The 27,379-nt window shown below is 46.5% G+C and overlaps 1 protein-coding gene across 1 annotated transcript in view; it reads left to right on the plus strand.

The window, feature by feature from the left end:
• Positions 1–27,379, plus strand: part of hecw1a (HECT, C2 and WW domain containing E3 ubiquitin protein ligase 1a) — a 73,686-nt gene that overhangs the window by 28,772 nt on the left and 17,535 nt on the right. The window contains exons 6-15 of the mRNA XM_031836139.1: positions 8,344–8,486; positions 10,546–10,646; positions 11,042–12,550; positions 20,619–20,772; positions 21,970–22,079; positions 22,321–22,442; positions 24,509–24,694; positions 25,026–25,160; positions 25,314–25,428; positions 26,857–26,953. Coding sequence (XP_031691999.1) covers positions 8,344–8,486; positions 10,546–10,646; positions 11,042–12,550; positions 20,619–20,772; positions 21,970–22,079; positions 22,321–22,442; positions 24,509–24,694; positions 25,026–25,160; positions 25,314–25,428; positions 26,857–26,953 — 2,672 coding nt within the window. The remainder of the gene's footprint in view (positions 1–8,343; positions 8,487–10,545; positions 10,647–11,041; positions 12,551–20,618; positions 20,773–21,969; positions 22,080–22,320; positions 22,443–24,508; positions 24,695–25,025; positions 25,161–25,313; positions 25,429–26,856; positions 26,954–27,379) is intronic.

Below are 27,379 nucleotides of genomic sequence, written 5' to 3' on the forward strand. Positions count from 1 at the left end.
AGAGGCGAAGAGATGAACTCTGATGGAAATATGGGAACCCTGGTCGGTGCAAGAGGAATGGGAAAGATATCCCCATCCCTTTTTGATTCCCTTCAGTGAATTGGTTCCATGGGGGCCATGTCAGTGACATCTGCTATCTCCCCACAGACTGTAACTATAACATCAATACAGTGCTCCCATGCTGGCTATATGCACACCAACGACCCACTTCCTTCTGTACCATAGATGAATTTCTCAGTGAGTGGACTCATTTGGAATCGTCATCTGTATACCTTGGAGCTCCTTCCCCAGTAGACTCATTTGGATCCTGCTTTTGTGGACCAATTTCGTATCGAATTTGTCTTTCTGCACTGCAGACTATGCTAGACCAGGGGAGCTTTCCTGTCATCACCGTTACACACTCTCTCACTTCCTGTCGGGGTCATCTCCACAGCCATAAATGTCCTTTAGGATTTACAGCCCTGCCGCCAATGAAATATACTGCCTGCCATGTCATACATGTGGCCATAACTCACACCCGCTCAGAGAGAGAGAGACAGAGACAGAGAGAGAGAGACAGAGACAGAGAGAGAGAGAGAGAGAGAGAGACAGAGAGAGAGAGAGAGAGAGAGAGAGAGAGAGAGAGAGAGAGAGAGACAGAGATACAGAGAGAGAGAGAGACAGACAGACAGACAGACTGTGCAGTAACACTGATGCTTTACAGCAGCTCATGTGGTCTCCATGGTGTCTCCATGGTGATAGGGATTTGAAGGGTTAATGGTGTTGTACACGTTTCTGTGGAAGGGAGCAAAACCCAACTCTGCTACATACCATTGGATTTTACCAATGATTTTAGGACACAAATGGGCAACCTGACATGAGTCAAGGGTCTATTTCTTTTCATGGGTTGTTGCTGGTGAGGCTATGAAGAGTAGCCTCTCACAAGCTGTGGTGCAGATGGGTGTCCTTTCCTCCAAGGTTTAATGCACCAACAATGCAGTTGTAATGTGAGATCCGTCATTCTCCTCTCTCTCCCTCTCGGTCACTGCACTTAAAGGCAGGGAACACACGCACAGTGTGAATAATTGATTTAGCAGGCACATTTCCGTGAATGTGTTAAGGAAGTCATTTGTGCATATTGAAGGGAAAAAGTTGCATGTTATGTCCTGTGAAGTGGAACAGTAAGCATTGATGATGCCATAAAACTGGTTTGCTGTGCTGTATATTTCATGTACAGCATGTAGGATATACATATAGTACATTTCAATCTGTGTGGCTATATCACCCTCTTATAGCAATGTCCTATACCATCCCTCCATGTTGTGTCTTTTGGGAAGTGTTTAAAATGTGATGCAGTCCTGATGGCCCAGTCATGAATCAAGCCCGTGACCTCTCCCTGGCCCAGGCTAATCTTTCTCACTCTGGCCGCGGCGTAGTATTTAGCCCCTGTCACACTCTATTCCGCCTGGCATATTTGGTACCTCCTGAGGCGGGACTGGGCACGTACTGTAGCTGTGGCTACCTTAGCGCTTGACTAAGCAGGCCTGTCTGACTCTGCACGAGGCATTTCATCATCAAACCCCTGATGAGGCACAGAGCATGCCGTTATTGCCACACACTGACTCACCGAACACCACGGGAATGTTAATGGCTGGACGGGAGAAAGGTTTCATCCATTTGGAGGCACTCGGTTGATGATTTCTGCTATTGTTGCTCAGTACGTAGTGAGCAAACTCTCCTCGCGTTCTTCGTGAGCCAGCATAACAGGAGGCAGGTACGGTGGCTCCCGTAGGACACGTAAAAGGGTGAGTCAAAAGGAACACACAACGATAATTCACAAGGGCTACATAGTGAACATAACAAACACGACTGTTTACTATGGATACTCGTGACAGTTAAATAGGTGTCTGTGAATTGAAGCTCTCGACTCTCTCGTTTTTACGCAGTTACCTGTGGTTTCGGCTTTACATGTTCTTCTCTCCGTGTGTAGCCATGCCGGTATGGTCAATCAGGAAATCCGTGCCACCTTTTGAACCTTCTTAGACGTGACAAGACTTTCAACTCGTGATGAAGAAAGAAAATGATAAAGTGTTAGAAGTAGACAGCATTTGAAGAGAATGGGAGCATTTCAATAGCTCAAAAAAGGTGTTCCCGCCACAGTTATCCCCTGTCGGCACAGAAGGCTAATAATCTCACTACAGATCTGGAGATTGCAGGTTCAATCCCAACTATTCTTTCACCATGTCCCCCCCCCCCCCTCAAAAAAAAATATGAAATTGAGGCTTCGATACAGTATACTCTACTAAAAGAGAGGATGTCTTCGTTTTGTCCAGATGTATTATTCCAGTCGAATGCAGAATTTAGACCAAATTTAAAAAATTAAACATTGTATAGAAATTGACTGTTCAACTGTGTGTTCAAAAACACACCTGATATAATTCATACGTGTTGACTTTTGATAAGGTCCCCCTTGGCTTATTTTTCATGATCTGATCCTAGATCAGCGCTCATAGTCTTGGATACTTTGTAAATATGGACCCAGAAGTATGCATCATATAAAGAGGATGGGTGAGGTGACGGTGAATAACTCAGTTACCAGTATTTCCCTGGGTTGGTTATGTCTAAGAAGGCTAAAAAAGGAAGCATGGAATTCCTGATTGACCATACTGCCATGGCTATATACTGAAAAAATATGATTTAAGAGATCTTCCATGGTGACGCAGAGGATAAAAGACCTGGCTTGGGAGCCAATCATTGCAGGTTTAAACCCCAGATTGTGAACATAAAGTGTAAAAAAAAAAATACAGTTGTGTTTGTGTAATTAAATTCTGTACAAATGTCTTAATAATGAAATGAAAATGCCATGTCTCTATATCACCTACGTTGTGTTATCTGTGGTGGTTGGTAAAGACGTTGTGCACAACATTTTAGTGAATGTTAGGAGAACATTCAGTCAAAAAATATATGTTTTCTAATGTATATAAAGATTTGGTTATCAAAAACATTCACTGAATGTTTTTGGGATGTTATCGTAATACTGCTAGTTAAATCCCTAACTAGAACTTAAAAGGGAATCTTAGCTAATGTTCTGTCAATGTTCCCAGTTTGCTGAGTAGTGTCTGGTGATATTGTCAGCTAACAGAGGTTAGAAGGTCAGAAATACTTCTAAATGTCACCATTGTGTGCTGCTTTTTTGTTGTTGTCCTTCCTTGTTTGGACCTGTATCTGTATTACATGTTTAACACTGTTCCATTTTCTTCCTATGAGTAAGGAACACTATGTTACCAAAAGTATGTGGACACCTGCTCGTCAAACATCTCATTCCAAAATCATGGGCATTAATATGTTGTTGGTCCTCCCTTTGCTGCTATAACAGCCTCCACTCTTCTGGGACGGATTTCCACTAGATTTTGGAACATGGCTGCAGGGACTTGCTTCCATTCAGCCACGAGCATTTGGTGTTCGATAGGGTTGAGGTCAGGGCTCTGTGCAGGCCAGTCAATTTCTTTCACACCAATCTCGAAAAAAACATTTCTGTATGGACTTTGCTTTGTGCACGGGGGCATTGTCATGCTGAAATAGAAAAGGGCCTTCCCCAAACTGTTGCCACAAAGTTGGAAGCACAGAATCATCTATAATGCGTTAGTACGTATATCTCTTCACTGGAACTAAGGGGCTTAGCCCGAACCATGAAAAACAGCCCCAGACCATTATTCCTCCTCCTCCACCAAACTTTACAGTTGGCACTATGCATTGGGGCAGGTAGCGTTCTCAGATTCATCCATCGGACTGCCAGATGATGAAGCGTGAATCATCACCAGAGAACACATTTCCACTGCTCCAGAGTCCAATGGCGGTGAGCTTTACACCACTCCAACGCTTGGCATTACGCATGGTGATCTTAGGCTTGTGTGCTGCTGCTCAGCCATGGAAACCCATTTCACGAAGCCCCCGACAAACAGTTCTTGTGCTGACTTTGCTTCCAGAGGCAGTTTGGAACTCAGTAGTGAGTGTTTACACGCTATGCGCTTCAGCACTTGTTCTGTGAGCTTGTCTGACCTATAACTTCGAGTCGTTGTTGCTCCTAGACATTTCAACTTCACAATAACAGGACTTACATTTTTAAAATGTAACCTTTATTTAACTAGGCAAGTCAGTTAAGAACAAATTCTTATTTACAATGACGACCTACCCCGGACGATGCTGGGCCAATTGTGCGCTTCCCTATGGGACTCTCAATCATGGCCGGATATGAAACAGCCTGGATTCAAACCAGGGACAGTAGTGACAGCTCCTGCACTGAGATGCAGTGCCTTAGACCGCTGCGCCACTCGGGAACAGCTATTGAACTGGAGCAGCTCTAGCAGGGCAGAAATTTGAGGAACTCACTTGTTGGAAATGTGGCAGCCTATGATGGTGCCACGTTGAAAGTCACTGAGCTCTTCAGTAAGGCCATTCTGCTGTCAATGTTTGTCTATGAAGATTGCATGGCTGTGTGCTCAATTTTACGTACCTGTCAGCAATGGGTGTTGCTGAAATAGACAAATCCACTCATTTGAAGGGGTGTTCACATACTTTTGTATATACAATGTATAATGTAACTGCTGGCTCTAGGAGTTGGCTTTAATTTGGTATTCATTCAGAATAGTGCAACGGCCCCTGACCTAGCATTTTCTGGAGTGTGCTGCTACTATTTGGCTAACACGATTATCACTGCGACCACTGAGTGCGTTCCATTTCCCCCCACTGTGGGACAGTGTTGCTCTCTTAACCTGAGGGAGACAGCCACTCCCGCTAATCAGGCTAATCAGGGAAGCTACACGAACACTCAGTATGCTAACACTTTGCTTTATTAAAGTCGAGAAGTGATATGACGGCTTGGAGCTGGAAGAATGACTCACTCTGTGCATCCCACCAAAGCATTTCCCTCGCTCCAGGCACTCGAACACAGCAAACACTTCTGTATTCTCTCAAGTGGCTTGGTTTGTTTACCCTTTATGTGTTTGTGCGAGGCTGTAGGCTAATGATAGCTAGCACGGAGCATGTTTTCGTTACTCCTCAGCTCCTCCACAGCACCTTGTAAATTAGGAAGGGAGGTTTACTTGAGGGGATCCATCTTAATGTTTAACCACCCTGGCCGGGCTTTAAGTGACAATAAACAATGTTGTGAACCTTGCTCTACAGAGGGATGTTTTTGTTTTCTGGTAGGTTAGCTTAGCTTAGCATCTCTGGATCAGCAGTATGGCTCGATAATACTACAGAACTGTTTGCGCCTGAGGCTAATACATAGCCAGCCAACCATCGTTACTGTACTGTACAGTAGGTGCTGTGCTTAGCTTAGTCACTGCAGTAGTCTCCCAGATGGCTGCAGGCCAGAGGAATGCAGAGCTGGATGGGAAATGGATTTGCATGTATGCAGGCATCGTCATGACTCACGAGTCACGACACACAATTCGCTCTACTTTACTGTCATTTAAATCTATAGCTCTCTTGTTTATTTATTTACCATCATCAGGAAAACAAAAAGCCTGCACATCAGATAGTACACTGAGGCAAACATGGGTTGAGTTTTGCTTCTATCCTATTCCTTCCTTAATTTGTCTGTCTTCGTTTTTCCTTGAATACTCCCAGCATCTATTTTGGTGGGCCTGCAGCTATCTTGTTTGTTTGTGTAGTGGTTATTGGTCAAACACACAGAGAAAGGAGTCTCAGGCTAAAACATTCTCACATGGGCTATGAAGCCTCTTCTTGCTCAGTGCATAGTGTGCTTGTGGAACTATGTGTATGTTTCTTTCTGTCTCTATCTTCTCCGACACAGGAAAGAGCTGTACTTTTCAATTCAATTAAAACGGAGCGGTGAGGATGACAAAGCCGTGGGGCGGAGGGAAAGGGAGAGACACTGCTGGATGCAAATTACATTCAGCTGCTACAGATTGGATTTTAAGGGGTGGTGCAGAGGGGGGGGGGGGGTGAGGGACATTAACTAGGCCAGTGCATGGAGGAATCAGTGGCTTCGTTGTTGTTTTTAGTGCGAGTGGCAACTCAAGCGCGGCAGAAAGCAGACATACCAAAGCAGCGTATTCCACTTTGGCGCTGCAGCTGAAATTTGATAGCAGGCTAGTTGTGGAACAGTGCCCTGGAACCATGAACCGGTCAGGCGGTCACTTACAAGGTGCTCCCATCCAACTGTCCTCCACGCGAAGGACATTTTTTCTTCTACTGACCTGTAACTGATTGAACACACCACAGCAAATCCACTTTCACAGAGGACTACACATCACAAACCCTGTTATAGTATACCCAATGGTTACCCGTGCTCTGGGACACTGCACACACACATTACATCTCCTATGTACATTTCAAATACACCAAAGCTCTACAATGAAACGCCAGTTAGTTACTGCAGCTGCAGAGCTGGTGCCTTTTATCTGGCTTGTTCACTGGGCAGGATGCTCCTCCGGTCTCTCTGGCGTTTGGATGGAGTTCAAGGCACTCTCTCTCTCTGATTCTTGGCTGAGGGAGAGGGCGTTTAAGCACCTTGGACAGCGCTCAGTTTCTGCTGCCGCTGGCCTTGGTTCATTCAGCACCACGGACAGCAGCAGAGACAGCCCAGACATGGAGAGGAACTGAGCGACAGAGAGAGTCAAAGAAAAAACAGCGTGAGGGAAGGAGAGAAAGGCAAGGAAGGAGATATAGAAATGGATTGAGGGAAGGAGCGGGAGAGAGAGAGTTTGGGAGAAGGGGGAATATAGAAAAAGGGAGTGAAGGAAGGAGAGAAAGAGATAAAGGCAGTAAGGGAAAGAGAGAGGGAATGCACATTTCAAGATCTGATCCTTCAAGATCCAATTTTATCATACATTGATTACTTAATCCAAGCTCTAAACTCCATAAGAAGATTTCTATACGTTCCATTGTCCTTTAATATTAAAATATACTGTATATATATATATATATATATATATTTAGAGTATGGTCATAATAGGTCTAGTAATCAGGGAACAGTGTAATTAAGTAACTATAGAGATTTTGGCTAAATCGGAGAAGGCAATGCTGCCGTTTTGACCTTGATAAAGGCTCTTTATTTCAGCGTAAAATAGCTGTCATCAAGAGAATAATTAAAAGCTAATGTGTTTTTGAAGGTTTCATCAATGAGAAGCCATGCCTAACAAAGATGCACTGTCTTCTGCTATTCCTAATAGATCTATTAATAACACCATGAATGGTCATGAAAAACAAGTCTGAATGATATTAATGGTGTGTATAAATGAATCATAAAGAGACCTGTAAGGACCGCCGCCAGGGTTGAGAAGCAGGTACGGGGAGTCAAACATTTAATTGGGAACAGACATGAAACCAGACAGGACCAGCGTCAGCACATGGGTATATAAGGACATAGGACAATCATTGCAGAAGCAGGGAACAGGGCTGGGAACCAGAAAGATATAGGGAAGGTAATGACAGAGATGATTGAGTCCAGGTGAGTCCAATAATCACTGATGCGCATGACGGGGGAAGGCAGGTGTGCGTAATGATGATGGCAGGAGTGCGCAATGCTGGGGAGCCTGGTGCCCTCGAGTGCCAGGGGGGAAGTGCGGGAGCAGGCGTGACAGTACCCCACCGCCCCCCTCTAGGGGCACCACCCGGCGTTCCACATGGGCGAGCCCTACGTGCGGGCTGAGGCACGGCCTCTGAACAAGCCGGCTGGGCGTGAAACCCCGACGAACAGGCAGAGGCGTGATCGCCTGGCGAGCTGGCGGAGGCATAGCAGCCTGAGGAGCTGGCTGGGCGTAAAAACTTGACGATCCGGCTGAGGCCTGAAGTGGGATGGGCGCCTTTTGAGCCAACCAGGGCAAGAAACCTCGAGCCAGCTTGGGCATGACAGCCCGACGAGCCAGCTTAGGCAACCCCGGTTCCATCGCTGTCGGGCCACGGACCTGACGTCACCACCAACCGGCGCCCTCATGCGCCAGGGGGGAAGTGCGGGACCAGGCGTGACAGAAACACACATAGAAGTTATCATGTCATTATGATGTCAGTACCTGATTTACCATATAATTCCTTGGAATAAATACCCAGTAAATGGCATTAATGTATAATAGAGTGTAACCAATCAAGTGATGTTATCAGTAAGCCCATGGGCACTAACATAATATACCTTTCTCCTCTCCTCTCCTCTCCTCTCCTCTCCTCTCCTCTCCTCTCCTCTCCTCTCCTCTCCTCTCCTCTCCTCTCCTCTCCTCTCCTCTCCTCTCCTCTCCTCTCCTCTCCTCTCCTCTCCTCTCCTCTCCTCTCCTCTCCTCTCCTCTCTTCTCTTCTCTTCTCTTCTCTTCTCCTTTCCTCTCCTCTCACTATTTCTGTCTGCAGCGCTTCAGCTTTGTGTCTTTGCCTACGGACGTGCTGGAGATCGAGGTGAAGGACAAGTTTGCTAAGAGCCGGCCCATCATCAAACGTTTCCTGGGCAAGCTGTCCATGCCGGTGCAGAGGCTACTGGAGAAACACGCCATCGGGTAGGTCACCTGACCTGACCACAGCCACTTCCACACACTCAGGCCTACTGGGCCATTAGCGATCAGACCCTGCTAGGGATCCATGTCCCCTGTATGGAATGTTATGTATATACTGTATAGTACCAGTCAAAAGTTTGGACACACCAACTCATTCAAGAGTTAAAAAACAAAAACAATTTTCTGCATTGTAGAATAATAATGAAGACATCAAAACTATGAAATAACACATATGGAATCATGGAGTAACCAAAACAAGTGTTAAACAAATCAAAATATATTTAATATTTCCGATTCCTCAAAGTAGCCACCCTTTGCCTTGATGACAGCTTTGTACGCTCTTGGCACCAGATTCATGAAGAATGCTTTTCCAACAGTCTTGAAGGAGTTCCCACATATGCTGAGCACTTGTTGGCTGTTTTTCCTTCACTCTGATGTCCGACTCATCCCAAACCATCTCAATTGGGTTGAGGTCGGGTGAGTGTGGAGGCCAGGTCATCTGACACAGCTATTCATCACTCTCCTTCTTGGTCAAATAGCCCTTACACAGCCTGGAGGTATGTTTTGGGTCACTGTCCTGTCTAAAAAAAATTATAGTCCCACTAAGCACAAACCAGATGGGATGGCGTATCGTTGCAGAATGCTTTGGTAGCCATGCTGGTAATGTGGCCTTGAATTCTATATAAATCACTGACAGTGTCACCAGCAAAGCCCCCCCCCCCCCCACACCATCCCACCTCCTCCTCCATTCTTCACAGTGGGAATCACACATACAGAGATCATCTGTTCACCTACACTGCGTCTCACAAAGACACAGCGGTTAGAACCAAAAATCTCAAATTTAGACTTATCAGACCAAAGGACAGATTTCCACCGGTCTAATGTCCATTGCTCGTGTTTCTTGGCCCAAGCAAGTTTCTTATTATTATTGGTTTCCTTTAGTAGTCGGGTTCTTTTGCAACAATTCCACCATGAAGGCCTGATTCACGCAGTCTCCACTGAACAGTTGATGTTGAGATGTGTCTGTTAATTGAACTCTGTGAAGCATTTATTTGGGCTGCAATCTGAGGTACAGTTAACTCTAATGAACTTATCCTCTGCAGCAGAAGTAACTCTGGGTCTTCCTTTTTCTGTGGTAGTCCTCATGAGAGTCAGTTTCATCATAGCACTTGATGGTTTTTGCGACATCACTTGAAGAAACTGTCAAAGTTCTTGAAATGTTTCGTATTGACTGACCTTCATGGCTTAAAGTAATGATGGACAGTCGTTTCTCTTTGTTTTTTTAAGCTGTTCTTGCTATAATATGGACTTGGTCTTTTACCAAATAGAGCTATCTTCTGTATACCACCCCTATCTTGTCCCAACACAACTGATTGGCTCAAACACATTAAGAAGGAAAGAAATTCCACAAATGAACTTTTAACAAGGCACACCTGTTAATTTAAATGCCTTCCAGGTGACTACCCCATGAAGCTGGTTGAGAGAATGCCAAGAGTGTGCAAAGCTGTCATCAAGAAGAATTTGTTTAACACTTTTATGGTTACTACATGATTCCATATGTGTTATTTCATAGTTTTGAGGTCTTCACTATTATTCTACAATGTAGAAAATAGTACAAATCTTGACTGGTACTGTATGTCTGATCCTTTTAAATGTCTCTTTCTACTTCGCTTGCGTTTTCTCTAACTTTTGTATTATCTCCCCTTTTATCTCTCTTTCCTCATGTTTTTTTTTGCTCTCTCTCACTCTCACTCACTCTCTCTCTCACTCACTCACTCACTCACTCACTCACTCACTCACTCACTCACTCACTCACTCACTCACTCACTCACTCACTCACTCACTCACTCTCTCACTCACTCACTCACTCACTCACTCACTCACTCTCTCACTCACTCACTCACTCACTCACTCACACTCACACTCACTCACTCACCCACTCACTCACTCACTCACTCACTCACTCACTCACTCACTCACACTCACACTCACACTCACTCACTCACTCACTCACTCACACTCACTCACTCACCCACTCACTCACTCACTCACTCACTCATAGGGACCGTGTGGTGAGCTACTCTCTTGGCCGCAGGCTGCCGACGGATCATGTTAGTGGACAGCTGCAGTTCAGATTTGAGATGATGTCTTCCATTCACCCAGGTCACAAGCACTTCCTTCTTTGAACCCTTACCTTCTTTTACATCAGGATCGAGATCACATTTATGTCCCTTTTGACTCAATGATCAAATTGAAATAACCACGATTAGACCCAGTCATTTTTTATGTCCCACATGATATAGTCAAGAACATTGATCACAGTGGAGATTAATGTGAACAATATTACTGTTGATTCATTCCATGTACTATTATTGTCCTGATTAAAAGTCCAACACATTTGTGTTAGAAATCCCTGTACTATGCCAATGCCACTATTCAACAATTACACATAAAGGAAATCCACAGTGCAATTTCTCTTTGTCAGCAATTTATTTTATTGTGTGCCCAAGTCACCATTCTAAGACAGTAAGGTGACTTATGGTTCTCTCTCATTTCAGATGACGAGGACATCTCCCTCGTCATGGAGTGCCCTGTGGTCCCTGACCCTGACCAGTTGGAGGTAAACCAGGTGGACCCAGTCACCCCAGCAGAGATCCCTGCCGAAGACACATTGAGCATGGGGCCCGACACACCTGAACTTCCCCTGGATGGAGCGCCAGACTTGGAGGACCCGGAGCCCTCCACCACTCTCGCTTATGTCTCCCTCACAGAGGAGGCCCATCCTGGGGACGATGTCATGGAGGAGGAGGGTGTGGAGGAGCAGGTCACCCTGGTTGAGATGGAGGAGAGTACAGTTAGGGAGGTGCAGGTATCTTCTTCAGATCCACAGACTGGGATAGAAGAGCAGGTTTCAGCTGAACAATTGGTGGAGGAGAGAGAGGAGGAGGAGGAGACTGGAGCCCAGGAGGCTCAAGCCCTGTCTGAGGAGGGGGAGGCCCAGGTGCAGCCTAAACCTGAGGGTGTGGAGATGGAGTTGGACAGTGAGGAACCTACCACTGCTGTGGAGGAGCCGTTGGAAGGAGCCACGGGGCCTGTGCCGTCTGAGGAGCTAGTGGAGGTAGTGGAGGAGGAGGGACAGCAGGTGGTGGTGGAAGCCAAACCGAGGAGGGTTGACTGTTGCTGCCCAGCCCGCGCCTCCCCTCCAATGCGGAGCGCCCTGCGGCGCAAGAACAGGCCCTGCTCGCTGCCCGTCTCGGAGCTGGAGACAGTGATCGCCTCATCGTGTGGCGACCCCGAGACACCACGCACCCACTACATCCGCATCCACCACCTCCTCCACAGCCTGCCTTCAGCACACCAACGGCAGGGCAGCGGGGAGGAGGAAGAGGGGGAGGAGGAGGGAGGGTCTTCTACCGAGGAGCCGACTATCAAACCCACCTCCAAGGACGGGGAGGAAGGGGAAGGGGAGGAGGAGGAGGAGGAAGGAGACGCGTCCCAATCCCTGGCGTCCCCCTCCCAGGTGCGTGAGTGCACAGCCCCCTGCTGTCGTAGTAGGACTCTCCCCCGCAGTCTGTCCATCGAGCGCCTGTCAGAACTCAACCAGCTCCTGGATGGAGGGGAGAGGGGAGGGAGGACGCTACACCCACGCCTGGAGAACGAAGAGGCGGAAGTGGGCGGAAGCGGCCGGGGAGTGAGGGGGAGCGAGTGTGAGTTGTGCGACAACTCCTGCTACAGCACGTCTTGTTACAGCACCAGTTGTTACAGCACCTCCTGCTACAGCAACTCTGGCTACGAGGGGCGCAACCGCCCCTGCAGCCACACACGGCTGTCGTCGGTGGACAGCACACGCCTCTCAGAGAGCACCGTCTTCTCCTCGCAGGACGAAGAGGAGGAAGAGGAGGAGAACAGCGCCTTTGAGTCGGTGCCTGACTCCATCCAGAGCCCCGACACCAGGGAGCCTGGCGGCGATGGGACGACAGCAGAATGGAGGGAGGAGACGGAGGAGGGGACGAGAGGGGAGAGCGGGGAGTCGCCGGTGGCCGGGCCTAGCGATAGGACAGTAGGAGGTGAGATGCTCTTCATAGTCACTTGCTAACTGATACACCTGGTAAATGTGTATTTACCCTGTTCAGAACCTGAGACCAGGTCAACCGTAGCAAACGTGATAAAAACATACCCAGAATAACAAATTAAAACAACACTCTTAACCTCTCCATTCAAAAGGTTTCTATTTTTGCATGACTACTCTACATTCTTGCCTTGTGATGATTACACTGTACAACAACTGCACAGCATCGCAGCCCACCACAATAATTATAGCTTACTATACACAGAACCTTATTTTAAGAAACAAGGCCTCCTCCTCACCTCACCATAGTCTATTGATAGAGAGAGCACAGGAGAGGTCTGTTATCGAGTCCATAGCCTCCGCTGTGACAGGCCTGGCTGCCCATTAGTGTGTTGCACAGGGAGCTCTCTTGTTTCTTCCCCCACATTCAAGTGCATGAGCACTGTCAGTGTCGCTGTAATAATCTTCCCCCCAACCCCCAACCCCCCACACTGCCGTGAATCGAGTGAATGCCAACCGAGCCATCACCCATGATTGTGATTATCATTGTTTTGCCCTTTAAAAGGGCAGTGCACCGTGGGTCGAGAAAGGAGGCAATGGGAAACACATACCCCCGCTGTTGTGCGTTTTACCCCCAATTTCACAACAGTCTTTGTGTCTGTTGTGATGACCCTTGTGTGTGTGTCTTCCCCACACACATACATCACACATCACAGACACACATCAGGCCTCCTGGACAGGGGTCAAAGGTGACGGTGGCCTCAGAGGAGAGTGGTCAGCGTGGGGTGGTTAGGTCACACAAACAATGCGGTCAAACTCATGGTAGCGCTTTGGCATTGGGTTTAGGTTCCTGGCTGCCATATGGCACCAGGCTTATGTTTTTGGTCATAATCTGCTTTGCTGCTGCCATGTTGTTTTGTTATCTATGTTCTTTGTTTCTATGTTTGTTTTTGATTTGGCTTTGACTGAAATGGTGGTCCAACTACTGGTTGAGTTATTAGTTCAGCTACTGGTTCAGTTACTGGTTCAGTTATTAGTTCAGCTACTGGTTAAGTTACTGGTTAAGTTACTGGGTCAGTTACTGGATCAGTTACTGGGTCAGCTACTGATTCAGTTATTGGTTCAGTTATTGGTTCAGTTACTGGTTCAGTTACTGGTTCAGTTATTGGTTAAGTTACTGGCTCAGGTACTGGTTCAGGTACTAATTAAGTTACTGGTTAAGTTACTGGTTCAGTTAGTGGGTATGCTACTGATTCAGTTATTAGTTCAGTTGCTGGTTCAGCTACCGGTTCAGTTACCGGTCAAGTTACCGGTCAAGTTACCGGTCAAGTTACCGGTCAAGTTACCGGTCAAGTTACCGGTCAAGTTACTGTTTCAGCTACTGGTTCAGTTACCTGTTCAGTTACCTGTCAAGTTACCGGTTCAGTTACCGGTTCAGTTACTGGGTGAAAACACTGCTACACAAAGTGGATGCCCAACCGTTTGAGGCTGGGTTGTTTTGAAGTAAGGACAAAATGAGGGAATAGTGAGAGAATGAGGACCAAGGAAGATAATCAGTGCAGGTTACAGATTGCGTTTGAATTTGAAACAGTTCTGTTCAAGCGAGCCTACAATTCAGCTTCATTTACATTGTTCACGGTGGCATTGCTGCTGCTGAGCAACATACCTTCATGGGGTCGTTATGTCTGTTGGCTGTTTTTAGGGTATACACTGAAAATGCATGGTCTTCTTTCAACTTGAACTCCTGTGTTCTCCAAAGCTTTACTATAAGTGTTCTGTTTTTTACACGTTGACTCATTAGACACGATACGCAATGTAGGTCACAAATCAGAGATAAAAAATGAAGGCCCCATTTAATGGCTCGATCAGCACACGGCGAGACTCCTGCCTGCGTTTTATACCTTTCTCCTTTCATCTCACGTACACTTCAAAGTCATTCTTCCTTAATTAGAATTGCTAATGAAAAATGTTCAGAACTTCTGTCACCTGGGTAACTGACTATTGTTATCATTGTTGGAGAAAATGGGTAATGTTGGGGGGGGGGGGGGCATGTGGCGGTTTTATATCTGTCATTTGTCTTGGCGGTTGTTTGACGTTTTCTCTGCTCTCCCTCTCTCTGAGGGCTGACAGTACAGTACCTCTTTATTGACGGAGATACTATACGGTGGGAGATAAATCCTACACAAACACAGACACACAGTACGCTCACCACACACACTGCTGAATACTGAGAGAAGTGGTGGGTGGGTGGAAGGCGTGCAGGTACCTGCAGCTACAACATACTCAGTACAAACCCGGCCAAGCAGAACCAAGTCAGTCCCCACTGATCCACCACGTTAACAGTCACTCCTGTACAAACCCGGCCAAGCAGAACCAAGACAGTCCCCACTGATCCATCACGCTCACAGTCACTCCTGTACAAACCCGGCCAAGCAGAACAAAGTCAGTCCCCACTGATCCATCACGCTCACAGTCACTCCTGTACAAACCCGGCCAAGCAGAACAAAGTCAGTCCCCACTGATCCATCACGCTCACAGTCACTACTGTACTAACCCGGCCAAGCAGAACCAAGTCAGTCCCCACTGATTCTCCACGCTCACAGTCACTCCTGTACAAACCCGGCCAAGCAGAACAAAGTCAGTCCCCACTGATCCATCACGCTCACAGTCACTCCTGTACAAACCCGGCCAAGCAGAACCAAGACAGTCCCCACTGATCCATCACGCTCACAGTCACTCCTGTACAAACCCGGCCAAGCAGAACAAAGTCAGTCCCCACTGATCCATCACGCTCACAGTCACTACTGTACTAACCCGGCCAAGCAGAACCAAGACAGTCCCCACTGATCCATCACGCTCACAGTCACTCCTGTACAAACCCGGCCAAGCAGAACAAAGTCAGTCCCCACTGATCCATCACGCTCACAGTCACTACTGTACTAACCCGGCCAAGCAGAACCAAGTCAGTCCCCACTGATGCTCCACGCTAACAGTCACTCCTGTACTAACCCGGCCAAGCAGAACCAAGTCAGTCCCCACTGATCCATCACGCTCACAGTCACTACTGTACTAACCCGGCCAAGCAGAACCAAGACAGTCCCCACTGATCCATCACGCTCACAGTCACTACTGTACTAACCCGGCCAAGCAGAACCAAGACAGTCCCCACTGATCCATCACGCTCACAGTCACTACTGTACTAACCCGGCCAAGCAGAACCAAGACAGTCCCCACTGATTCTCCACGCTAACAGTCACTACTGTACTAACCCGGCCAAGCAGAACCAAGTCAGTCCCCACTGATCCATCACGCTCACAGTCACTACTGTACTAACCCGGCCAAGCAGAACCAAGACAGTCCCCACTGATCCATCACGCTCACAGTCACTACTGTACTAACCCGGCCAAGCAGAACCAAGACAGTCCCCACTGATCCATCACGCTCACAGTCACTACTGTACTAACCCGGCCAAGCAGAACCAAGACAGTCCCCACTGATCCATCACGCTCACAGTCACTACTGTACTAACCCGGCCAAGCAGAACCAAGACAGTCCCCACTGATTCTCCACGCTAACAGTCACTACTGTACTAACCCGGCCAAGCAGAACCAAGTCAGTCCCCACTGATTCTCCACGCTAACAGTCACTCCTGTTAGTGTACAGCACTGGGAGCTTCCGCTGCCATTTACCTGCCATTCTAAATAGCAGCGCCCACTCTGTGCAATAACACACACACAGACACAGTACAATAGCTAGACACACACACGGAACAGTATCAGGGCCTTATAGAATCCCCGTTGCAGAGAATGAGGACAGAATCACGGAATCCAAAACATTAAAATGGAATTGAAGAATGTTAAAAAATGTAGTGAACTTAATATGAAATCAACTAGATCTTTTCAACGTAATATAACATGCATTCATTTGCCCAAGGGATTCATAAGACAGGAACAAAATGCGTATTTTTATTCAGTTTTCTGAAACGGCGCAGGAATGCAGCTGTCTTGTGTGCATGTGGGCGCGTATACACTTTGTGTAGCCGTTAGCGGTATGATGCTAATGACAACCTTCTTCTCGTAAAGATGGAAAGGCTTTCCCAAAAGCCTTCTCAATTAAATACTAACTACAAAGTATCCAATGCCTACCTGGCAGAATGATAACATGATTATTTGCAGCCATCCAGTGGACATTTCTTTTGCAAACACATGAGCGCTACAGCAACACCGCTTAACCAAACAGCGGTCTCTTCCTGGTGCGCACTTGCATTAAAGAGTAACCCGTTAAAGGTTCTCCTGATGTGGTTTAAACATAGTTGTGAACTTAGAACCTAAAATGTTGTTGTTTTTCTATTAAAAACGTATGATTTTGAGGCCTCCCAAGTGGTGAAGTGGTCTCTAGCGACTCCTGTGGCGGGCCGGGCGCATGCACAGTGACACGATTGGTGTGGCTGGCTTCCGGGTTAAGCGGGCATTGTTTCAAGAAGCACTGTGGCTTGGTTGGGTTGTGTTTCGGAGGACACACGGCTCTCGACCTTCGCCTCTCCCGAGTCCGTACGGGAGTTGCAGCGATGAGACAAGACTGTTACTAGCTAATTTTCTCCCCGCTAAATTGGGGAGAAAAAAGGGGTAAATAAAAATGAATAAAAATACCCAAAAAAAGCAGCCACACACACTGCACTTTCTGAACTGAAAAAAGTCACGCCCACACCACCCCCACAATGTGTCTCTCTATCTCAATCCCTCACTCTCTCTCTTTCGCTCACTCTCTCTGGTCACTGTAAGGTGGAGTTTACTTTGTGGTCCCTCTAGGCTGGGTAGAGTGCCCTAGAAATACCATGCGCCATCATTAAGTTTCAGTGGCATCCATTCTGCACAGGTATTTACTTTTCTACCTCCTGATTTATTTAGCTGGGGTCAACCCGGTGAAAGCAGGTCTCCAACCTGGCAACAAAATCTCTCAATAACACTGAAACTGCATTTTCTCCTCCAATTTCTCGTCCCCTGACATATATCCAATGTGAGCTGATATATGAGATACATGTCTACGTTCACCAACCTCCATTTCCCACCTCTGTTAGCTCACAGGTTCCCCTGTGTTTCTCCTCCCATGTCTATATAGGAGATAGTTACTTGCCATGCGGTCATCCTCCTGCTTTGCGACCTGACACCCACCATTACCCAACTGTTGATGAACCGTTGCCTCCAAGTAAGACTTCCAACATCATTCACCACCCTTACTCTTACCCCGGAGTCGTGTGTCTGTGTGTGCACGCGCCCGGGGGCTTTGAGATGTGTGTCGCATTCATCGATGTGCATGTAGCCATTTCTCTTAACATCTCTCCAATGGCGAGGGACACACCACTCTGGTGGCACCTATCCATCTCTCTGTCTATCAGTACATTGATCCATCCTTGATGTTTTCTGTACAACCATTCACACCATGGTGATTTGACCATCTAGAACAGTCATTTCTGGTCGCCCTGGTCCCACTGAAGTCATGAGACCTGGCGTGTTTTATGTCCAAGGTTTTGCCCAATTGGGTTTCTAGGTGGTACTACAGTATATGCTACTATGTGGCATCCTGGAGTGCTGTACATCTAACCATCTCACACATCAGGCACCACAGCCATCGCCACCACCGTTTCTATAGTGACAGGCCCTAGAGAGGCAGAGCGGGAGAGGCAGTCTATATTTATATCAGCAGGGCGTCTGATACTAGTGGAGGCTGTTGGGTTCGTCTCACGCTAAGGTCTGTTGGACTACAAGTTCCATGAACCCTAGAGAAGAGATGAATGTGACTGGCTCTGGAAAATGTTGTTTATCGCTAACATAGATGGTTCCTTGTGAACTCTTCTGTTAGTTAAATTGCAGCAAAATGGAAAGTATTCACAATAGAATAAAATACGATGAAATATTTCACTCTTCCTTTTTACATTGCTTTTCATTTTTTATTTTGTTTACTCAAGTTTCTCTTCCCCTGTGAGCAGAGAATTCATCCTGTTTTTCAGGTTGGTCTTTCTCTGTGTTGATATTGGAATTTGGTGCAATGTCACACCAGCAGAAGCCCTGCTGAGCTTTGGTTTTTACTATGAAATGGCTAAAAATAGCCTCCAAAAACCAAATCAGTGGAGAGTTACCGGGGAGAGATCTGACAGCCACAAATATAGTTCTGCTGCACCAAGAGGGACTCTATTCCAGCTCATTAGAATAAGCAGAGCAGGGATGGAGAGGAGCTGCTGCTAGGAGGTATATTTCTATTACTGTGTTAGTATTTAGGACACGTGAATGTGCACACACACACACACACACACACACACACACATTCTTCAAAACAGTACCAAACTACAGACTATCTCTGACAGTAACTGCCTCTCAATCGTGCATCTCTCAAAGCCCTCATATCTAACGTAAGCACCTTACAGCCTCAAGTAGACACATCCACATCCCCAAATAGGCATGAATATTCAGCTCTACTCTGCAGTGCAGTGATAATACCCACATCTCTCCACGCTGACTCAAAGTAACTCCCTCCACAGTAATAGTATCCTGTATGCATGTTTCTCTGTTTCTCTCCCTGTCTGCTTGCCACAGCACTGACTACACTACCCATGATTCTGCCAGTCTGAATACAGTAGTATACAACTGATGCAACATCGTCTCATGAGCGATACGTTCCATTTCAATACCTTTGCCTTGATTTTGGGGTGAGGATATTTTCTGCTGCTTCGACTAGCAGGCTGTACTGCTGTGCATTTAGTGGGTTATAATCCACTTCCTGGGTGGGTGGGTGTCAGATGAGATGATCTCTCTCTCTCTCTCCCTCACTCCGTGCCATGTGTTGTGAAAGCCAGCAGGTTTCTAATCCCAGAGTGAATCCCATCACCATGATTCCCCACCCACTGCTGTGCCCCGCCCACTGCTGTGCCCCGCCCACTGCCATGCCCCGCCCACTGCCGTGCCCTGCCGTGCCCTGCTACAGAGAGACAGATGATGATTAAACAGAGGGAGGAGAAGGGAAAGAGATTTGGCCGGGGTGAGGCCCAGCTTCGGAACAGAGAGAGAGGAAAGACAGGGAAAGGGAATGACAGAAAGTGAGGAAGATGTACTGCAGGTTAAATGGATGTGTTGGGACGGAAGCTTAAGTGGTTTTGGGAGATTACTTTACGTGCTGGTCCTTGGCTACAACTGTAGACCTCATTAATGGCATCATAGCTAGTCATCAGCCCTGTCTCACAAACAACAGATGCCATTTAGAAGCACTTCCAAGTTTTAAACACAGGATCTCAATCATATTTTTAAGAAGTCAGGAAGGATCCCTTGTATTTTCACTTCATGGTTGCCAGTATGTGTCATCAGGCACCCTGGTGAAGTGTCACTTTGGCTCTCGGTCACCTTCACTATTAATGTGTAAATCTGTGGGCAAAGGGTCCTCTGTTGCTGTGGATGTACAGTATGTATGTGTAATTCCTATAGGGACTGCCAAAGCTGACAAGGCATGCATTCCAAATGGAACCCTATTCCCTATATAGTGCACTACTTTTTACCTGGGCCCATAGGACTCTCGTTAAAAGTAGTGCACTATATAGGGAATAGGGTGCGATTTGGGACGTAGTTAATGACTTTAAGCTCATGTGTTTACCATTTACTGAGGGTCCATTCATGCAGGGATGTACTGTGCATGCACCTTTAGGCGTCCAACTCCTGTCTGATGTTAGCAACCTTTCTGAATGTCGTGGGGTGTGAAGCATATAGCTAGTTGCTTAATACAATATCGACCTCCGTGAGATTACTTTGATCCCAAAGCCAGCTGACCACAGCAGACAATAACCCCTTGTCAGCTTCAATCATCTCCCAAAGCAAACCTCCCATTCCATCCTTACTCCTCTTTCCTGTCTCCAGCTTTCCCTTTTGCTACTACTCCGCCTCTTAATCAAACCCCTTTCAACTTCCTTTCCCTTCAATTCCTCTCCTTTCTTTTTCTGTCATTCTTAATTGGGTGTCGTATTACAATCACATCTCCCTCTCTGTGTCCCCCTACCTCTCGCTGTACTTCCTGTGTGTGTGCAGACTGGGAGGCGCGCATTGACAGCCACGGACGTGTCTTCTACGTGGACCACGTGAACCGCACCACCACCTGGCGGAGGCCCACGCACGCCGCCTCCAAGTGTAACGGCATCCAGCGCTCCAGCTCCACCCAGCAGATGGAGCAGCTCAACAGGAGGTGAGGTTGGGAGAATAGAACGGAATAGAACTTTAATGTCCTTCCCTTTGGCATCACCGTACACATGCGCATTCATCATCATGCACATTGAAAAGCATCAGTCCAGCATACACAAGCACATGGAGGACATCGATACATTCACTCACAACTGGCCGCTGCCCCAACTGCAATGTTCAAATAGGTAAATAAATAAGTGCCAAGACATTTCATGTTCTATTTAGTAATCCCATGGCACAGGGAACAGATTAGTGTTTGTACACGTTCTTCCTGGCCATGGGCATCCTGAAGCACCGGAGAAGGGGGGGATGAGGGGATGGAGAGAGGAGACAGGGGAGTGTAATAAAGAAAGGGGGATAGAAAAGGGGGGATGAGAGGATGAGAGCAGAGTGCATAAAATGGTCAGAATGGATCATGCATGATTGAATATCTCTTAGGCTGCCTTGCCTTAGTCATACAATGTGACGACCAGTTGGATTCTCAGTGATGTGCTCTGTAACTACTTTTCATGCGATATCCCCTCTGTGGTAAGCCGCCAGTTTACTCTTATGTTTGTGCAGTGCTACCATCTAGTGGACATGCCTGGGCATGCATCCTAAATTCCCATCTAAATTCCCATTTGACAATCACTCTTTTTCATTCTCTGTTTTTCTATACCTCACAAACACAATCCCCCCCCACACACACACACACAGAGATTTAAATCTGTAAAGATGCAATGAAGCCATCGTTTGGCTCCCAGTCACTGAGGGTCCCCATGTCTTTAATGCTCCAGTGATTTGCCCACATTAGATTCAGAACACACACCTTCAGAAATAAACTCATTTCTGCTTCCACACACTGACCTAATTTTATGCCACAAGGGACACCCACTGACCAATAAATGAAGAATAAGAGATGCGAAATGACCCAGTTATATCGCAAACGGACCTGGCAGTTCCACTGCTATGGAATAGCAGCTTTAAGAATGGTGGATGCCGTCTTTGACCTGGGTTGCATCTTGAAAGTATACCGTTTAGTTTATCAATGACAAAAAGGTGCCAAGCTGCAGTACTGTATAGATTCATTTCTACTTTTACTACTCGAGTGTGTGCAGTAGCAGATCAAGTCAACAGAGTTGACCGTGAAAGCGCCTCGACGCAATAAGGCGCCTCGTCGGTGCACTGACGTACAGTGATGTCACTCCCTGTTCCTTTCCAGGTACCAGAACATCCAGAGGACCATGGCGACGGAGGATGAGTGTGGTGGACGGAGGTTGGAGAGAAGTGTCAGCACGGAAACGGAAACAGACTCTCCACCACAGGCCATTGGTGTGCATCTCACTCCTCTACCTAAACCATCATGGAATATGCCATTTAGTTGACACTTACAATAGTGTATGCATACCTTTTCATATGAGTGGCTCCATTCAAATCAGACCCATGACCCATTGCAAGCTTCATGCTCGACCACCATGGCGTTAATATGGTATTAACATGATCAATGTAATACATGCATATTGTACATATATTATTCACTATTTAGACACGCATTGCCTACTTTTCTGTGCAGAGCCAAGGAGAGAGGGCCCCTCATCCCCTGTCAGCAACCAGAAGATCACCCTGCTCCTCCAGTGCCCTGCCGTTAAGTTCATCACCCACCCTGAGTTCTTCACGGTCCTACACGCCAACTACGTAAGTGCTGTTCAAATAGGAATAGTCCTTTGATGGTTTAGGTCTTTGGATGTAATGTTTGACTGTCAGTTGAGCCTTTATTTACCCTCTGTTTTGACTTTGATAACCTACCAGTGATTCCTTTCCTTTCTGAATAAATCAAACTTTGCTACAGTGTGTAAACACTTGGTAAACTGGTGCTGGATTCCTACAGTATGTTGGTCTCTGTTGAAATACACAGTTCACCTCTGTCTCACCTCTGATCCTACCACTGTACCTGATGACACAGCACATGTTAACACGGACCTTGTTGCCCTATCACAAGAACCTATTCTGAGTTACAATTCATATAAGTAAATCAGTCAATTGAAATACATTCATTAGGCTGTAATCTATGGATTTTACTAGTGGGAATACAGATATGCATCTGTTGGTCACAGATACCCTTAAAAAAAAGGAAAGTGACGTGGATTAGAAAACCAGTCCGTATCTAGTGTGACAACCATTTGCCAAATGCAGTGCAACACATCTCTTTTGCATAGAGTTGATGACTGTGGCTGTGCGAAGTTTCTGAATATTGGCAGGAACTGGAACACACTGTTGTGCACGTTGATCCAGAGCATCCCAAACATGCTCAATGGTTGACATGTCTGGTGAGTATGCAGGCCATAGAAGAACTAGTACATTTTCAGCTTCTTGGAATTGTGTACAGATCCTTACATGGGGCTCTGAATTATAATACTGAAACATGGGGTGATGGCTGCGAGTGAATGGCACGATAATGGGCCTCAGGATCTCGTCACGGTATCTCTGCATTCAAATTGGCATTGATAAAATACAATTGTCTTCATTGTCCGTAGCTTATTTCAGCCCATACCATAACCACACCATGGGGAACTCTGTTCACAACATTGACATCAGCAAACCACTCACCCACACAACGTCATACACGTGGTCGGTGGTTGTGAGTCCGGTTGGACGTACTGCCAAATTCTCTAAAACAATGTTAGAGGCGGCTTATGGTAGAGAAATTAACATGAAATGCTCTGGCAACAGCTCTGGTGGACATTCCAGCAGTCAGCATGTCAATTGCATGCTCACTCAAAAATTGAGACAAAACTGCACATTTTAGAGTGTCCTTTTATTGTCCCCAGCACAAGGTGCAGCTGTGTAATGATCATGACGTTTAATCAGCATCTTGATATGCCACACCTGTCAGGTGGATGGATTTTATTGGCTAAGGAGAAATGCTCACTAACAGGGTTGTAAACAAATTTGTGCAGCAAATGTGAGACAAATAAGCTTTTTGTGCATTTGGAATATTTTGGGGGAAATCTTTTATTTCAGCTCATAAAACATGAGACCAACACTTTACAGGTTACGTTTATATTTTTGTTCAGTGGAGTTTCCCCCGTTCACCATCTTCCCTCAGAGCACAGCACAGGACAGGACAGGTCATATCCCTGAGCACTTCAGGTCTATTTCCAGATAATATGACCCTGCTGTTGCCTTGGTAAACGGTGCTTATTACCACCAACAGTGACTTCACGGTCCTCTCACGGTCATGACCTCATCAAACTAAGCCCAGCGGTTGCGGTTGGGTCGACACGGCGTTGTTCCATACCGATGGCCGATCTATTAATAGAGTCTGGTTATTGATCCATCGACCGTTGGGAGTCGGAGCTCGCTGCAACTTCCTGCCAAAGCAAGGGAAGCCGTTACAGAGGTGGGGACGTGACCTGTCAACTGATAGAGAGAGGCAGAGAGGGAGAAGTTCTTCCCCTGGGTTGAAAGGAGTTTATAGATAGTTGATCAGATGGAAAGGTCAAATAATGTGTATTACTACTAAATACACTCGATCAGATAACTTTGTTTGCGGATTCTGTGACATTCTATTTCAGTTCAGGGGGGTGTCTAAAAGCATAAGTGTTTATGTAACAAAGCCTGGTATGTTTGCGTGGAGAGAGCGTTGGTTGCGCCTTCTGTGCACAATGACAGTAAATTGGGTCTTTTCCCCCCACTGTCACAGTATAACCACACCACGCCACGTCCTGCAATGTAATGTGTTCTCTGTGTGGCTATCCCAGGGTGCCTACCGGATATTCACCAACAGTACCTGTCTGAAGCACATGATCCTGAAGGTCAGGCGGGACGCGCGCAACTTTGAGCGCTACCAGCACAACAGAGACCTGGTGATTTTCCTCAACAAGTTTGCCGACACACAACTAGAGCTGCCCCGAGGCTGGGAGATCAAAACAGACCCACAGGGCAAGGTAAAGGTCTGCTCACTTATCCGACGTCTATGCACTTATAGTTAGGTTGTAGTTAGTGTTGAGAGATGGAGCTTAGTCCTGAAATGATAAATGATGAAACTAAGAATTCCCGAGAGATTCTGATTGTACCCCGATTCCATAATTGATGTCAATATAAGAAGCTTGAGTTATCTGAAGTCAGGATTCCACCTATAAAGTCTAGCCACAGTGGAAAGATACTTGAGCCGTGGTGAAGTGTGATGAAACTTTAGGTACTATGGTTGTGGGTTTCCCCTGGATACTTCGTCTCAAGTCCTGTTCATGTAAATCTCTGTTTTCCTCTTCATTCCAGTCGTTTTTCGTGGACCACAACAGCCGGGCGACAACCTTCATTGACCCCAGGATCCCCTTACAGAACGGCCGTCTGCCCAACCATCTGACCCACAGGCAGCACCTGCAGAGACTGCGCAGCTACAGTGCTGGAGAGGTGAGAGAATCCTCTTGGAATGGAATTGAATGGTCTATTTGTCATTACCAATGGAGTCAATAGTAGACTCATCTAATGTCTTCTATGAGCTGACGATTGAGATTATGACGACGAGGATCACAGTGATGATGATCTTTGTGGTGTCTGTCCCAGGCGTCTGATGTGTCCCGGAGTCGAGTAGCTTCCCTGATTCACAGACCTGGGAACAGCCTGGTAGCCGCCATACGTAGCCAGTACCACCCCGACTCCACACCGTTAGGTGCACCATGTAAGTGCTGCAGCAGAATCAATATTGTTCAGCTGTGGCGGTAACTTTTGACCCCCGTGCTCAATCATAGTCACACATATTTTGTCTGTTTGTGTTTAGGCATTTAGCAGACTTTTATCTAAATGGTCTTGACGACACGCGTATTCAGTGTCGGTGATCTATGCAAGAGCCCAACCCTCCTACCAACTGATCCACCCCAAGTGTTTCTAGTGAGGGTCAAACCAAAAGCATACAGCTTGTCTCAACGGAGAGTCTCATTGCTGAGGACAATGATTGTGTGACTCTATCACGTCCCCTGAGACACTCCTTCTTTTTCTCTCTGTCCAAATTACCCTGAAAATGGTTCCTGAATCAGCCAGGCCACAGGCACGGCCCTAGCCACCACAGCTGGCGTGGCACTTAAAGACACGCTGGCTTGCCGTAGGAATTTATATTCCTCCTCATTCCCCTCATGTAGGTCTATGGTTCCCTCTCATCCTCCCGCATCCGTAACGTCTCCACTGGTGCGGTTGAGCTGCACAGTGCTCGCTGTGATTACAAAGCCCAGAGTGCCACAGAATGCCTCTCCTCTCCTCAGTCATGTCAGGACTAGGACAGAGTGATGGGCGGTTTTAACCGGATAGCCGTCTTCCATCGGAAATGGGTTCAGTGGAGTAGTTGTGTTCACTTAGACATACAGTAAGTTATCCAGATATGTGTTGAGCAACGACAGCGTGACATTTTCTCTGAACATGTTTTCGTATGGAGGACAAGATGTGCGACCAGTCCGTCTTGCCTGCACTCTGTCATCTGTTTGGTGGATTTTGAATAATTAGCCACACTATAAAGTTACTGTCATCTTTTGAAGTTATCCGGAACCACAGAGTGCTAACACAATTTGTGTGAATAGCAATAACCCAAAGGAAGTATCTCAGCACGATCCCTCATACTCTTGCACTGGTCCAAGGACTTAAATGCAGCTTGCTAATTCTGAACCTCATCATCATCAAGCTGCATATAACACCCTGGACCAGAGCTAACTTCATCACGTCTTCTGTCTCCCCAGTTTCTCTGTCTGATGAGCGCCATTTGACAGAAAGGTCACTTTGTTTTAACCATCATAGATAGAGATAGTGTTGCGCATCACTTTCCTGCCCTCTGTCCAGGTTAACCTTTATTGTCATGAATCTTGCCCTGGAGGCAGAACTTAACGTGGGCCAACTGCAAAGTAAAAATGGTCTATATCGTAAAAATATGATCAGGTTTCCAGCATTTAAGGTTAGGGTTAGCATTGTGGTTAAGGCTAGGGTTAAGGTCAGGGTTAAGTTTCAAATCAGATTTTCTGACTTTGTGACTTTACCAGCTAGTGGTAAAGTCTCCAGTCTGCAGAGCTGCCTCCAATACATGAGTCATCTCAATAAATGCCCCTCTGTCTCCCCATCAACACAGCTTACAATGACAAGATAGTGGCATTCCTTCGCCAGCCAAACATCTTTGAGATGCTTCAAGAGCGCCAGCCGAGCCTGGCCAGGAACCATGTACTAAGGTGATCTTCTATATATTATATATTTTGCAAGACTTATTGTTGCTTTATGAATTGTTTCATGAGTTTGTATTTTTACCTTTTTGTGTTTACGTTGTGAACAAATACGTTTGGTAATAACCTTTTATATCACTTTTTATGTACTATGACTTGGTTTATAAATGATTTGTGAACTATATATATTCCTTTTTTTTTTTATATTTTATGAATGCCCTATAAAGCCTTTATGTTGTAGTTTGTAAGTGTGACTACAAGGGATCCCGTTTCCTGTGTACGGGTGAAGTTCTTAGTATTAACAGAGTCAGTGTGAACAGGCAGGCTCTCATAATTGGAGGGCAGTACAGTGAGTTTTTGTTTAAAGCCAGTCTCAGAATCCTCTTGTTGCCGATAGAACCTTAGAATTCTAAGGTCACAATTTGGCTGGATGTT

This window comes from Oncorhynchus kisutch, linkage group LG11 (assembly GCF_002021735.2).
Source record: "Oncorhynchus kisutch isolate 150728-3 linkage group LG11, Okis_V2, whole genome shotgun sequence".
Classification (NCBI taxonomy): Eukaryota; Metazoa; Chordata; class Actinopteri; order Salmoniformes; family Salmonidae; genus Oncorhynchus; species Oncorhynchus kisutch.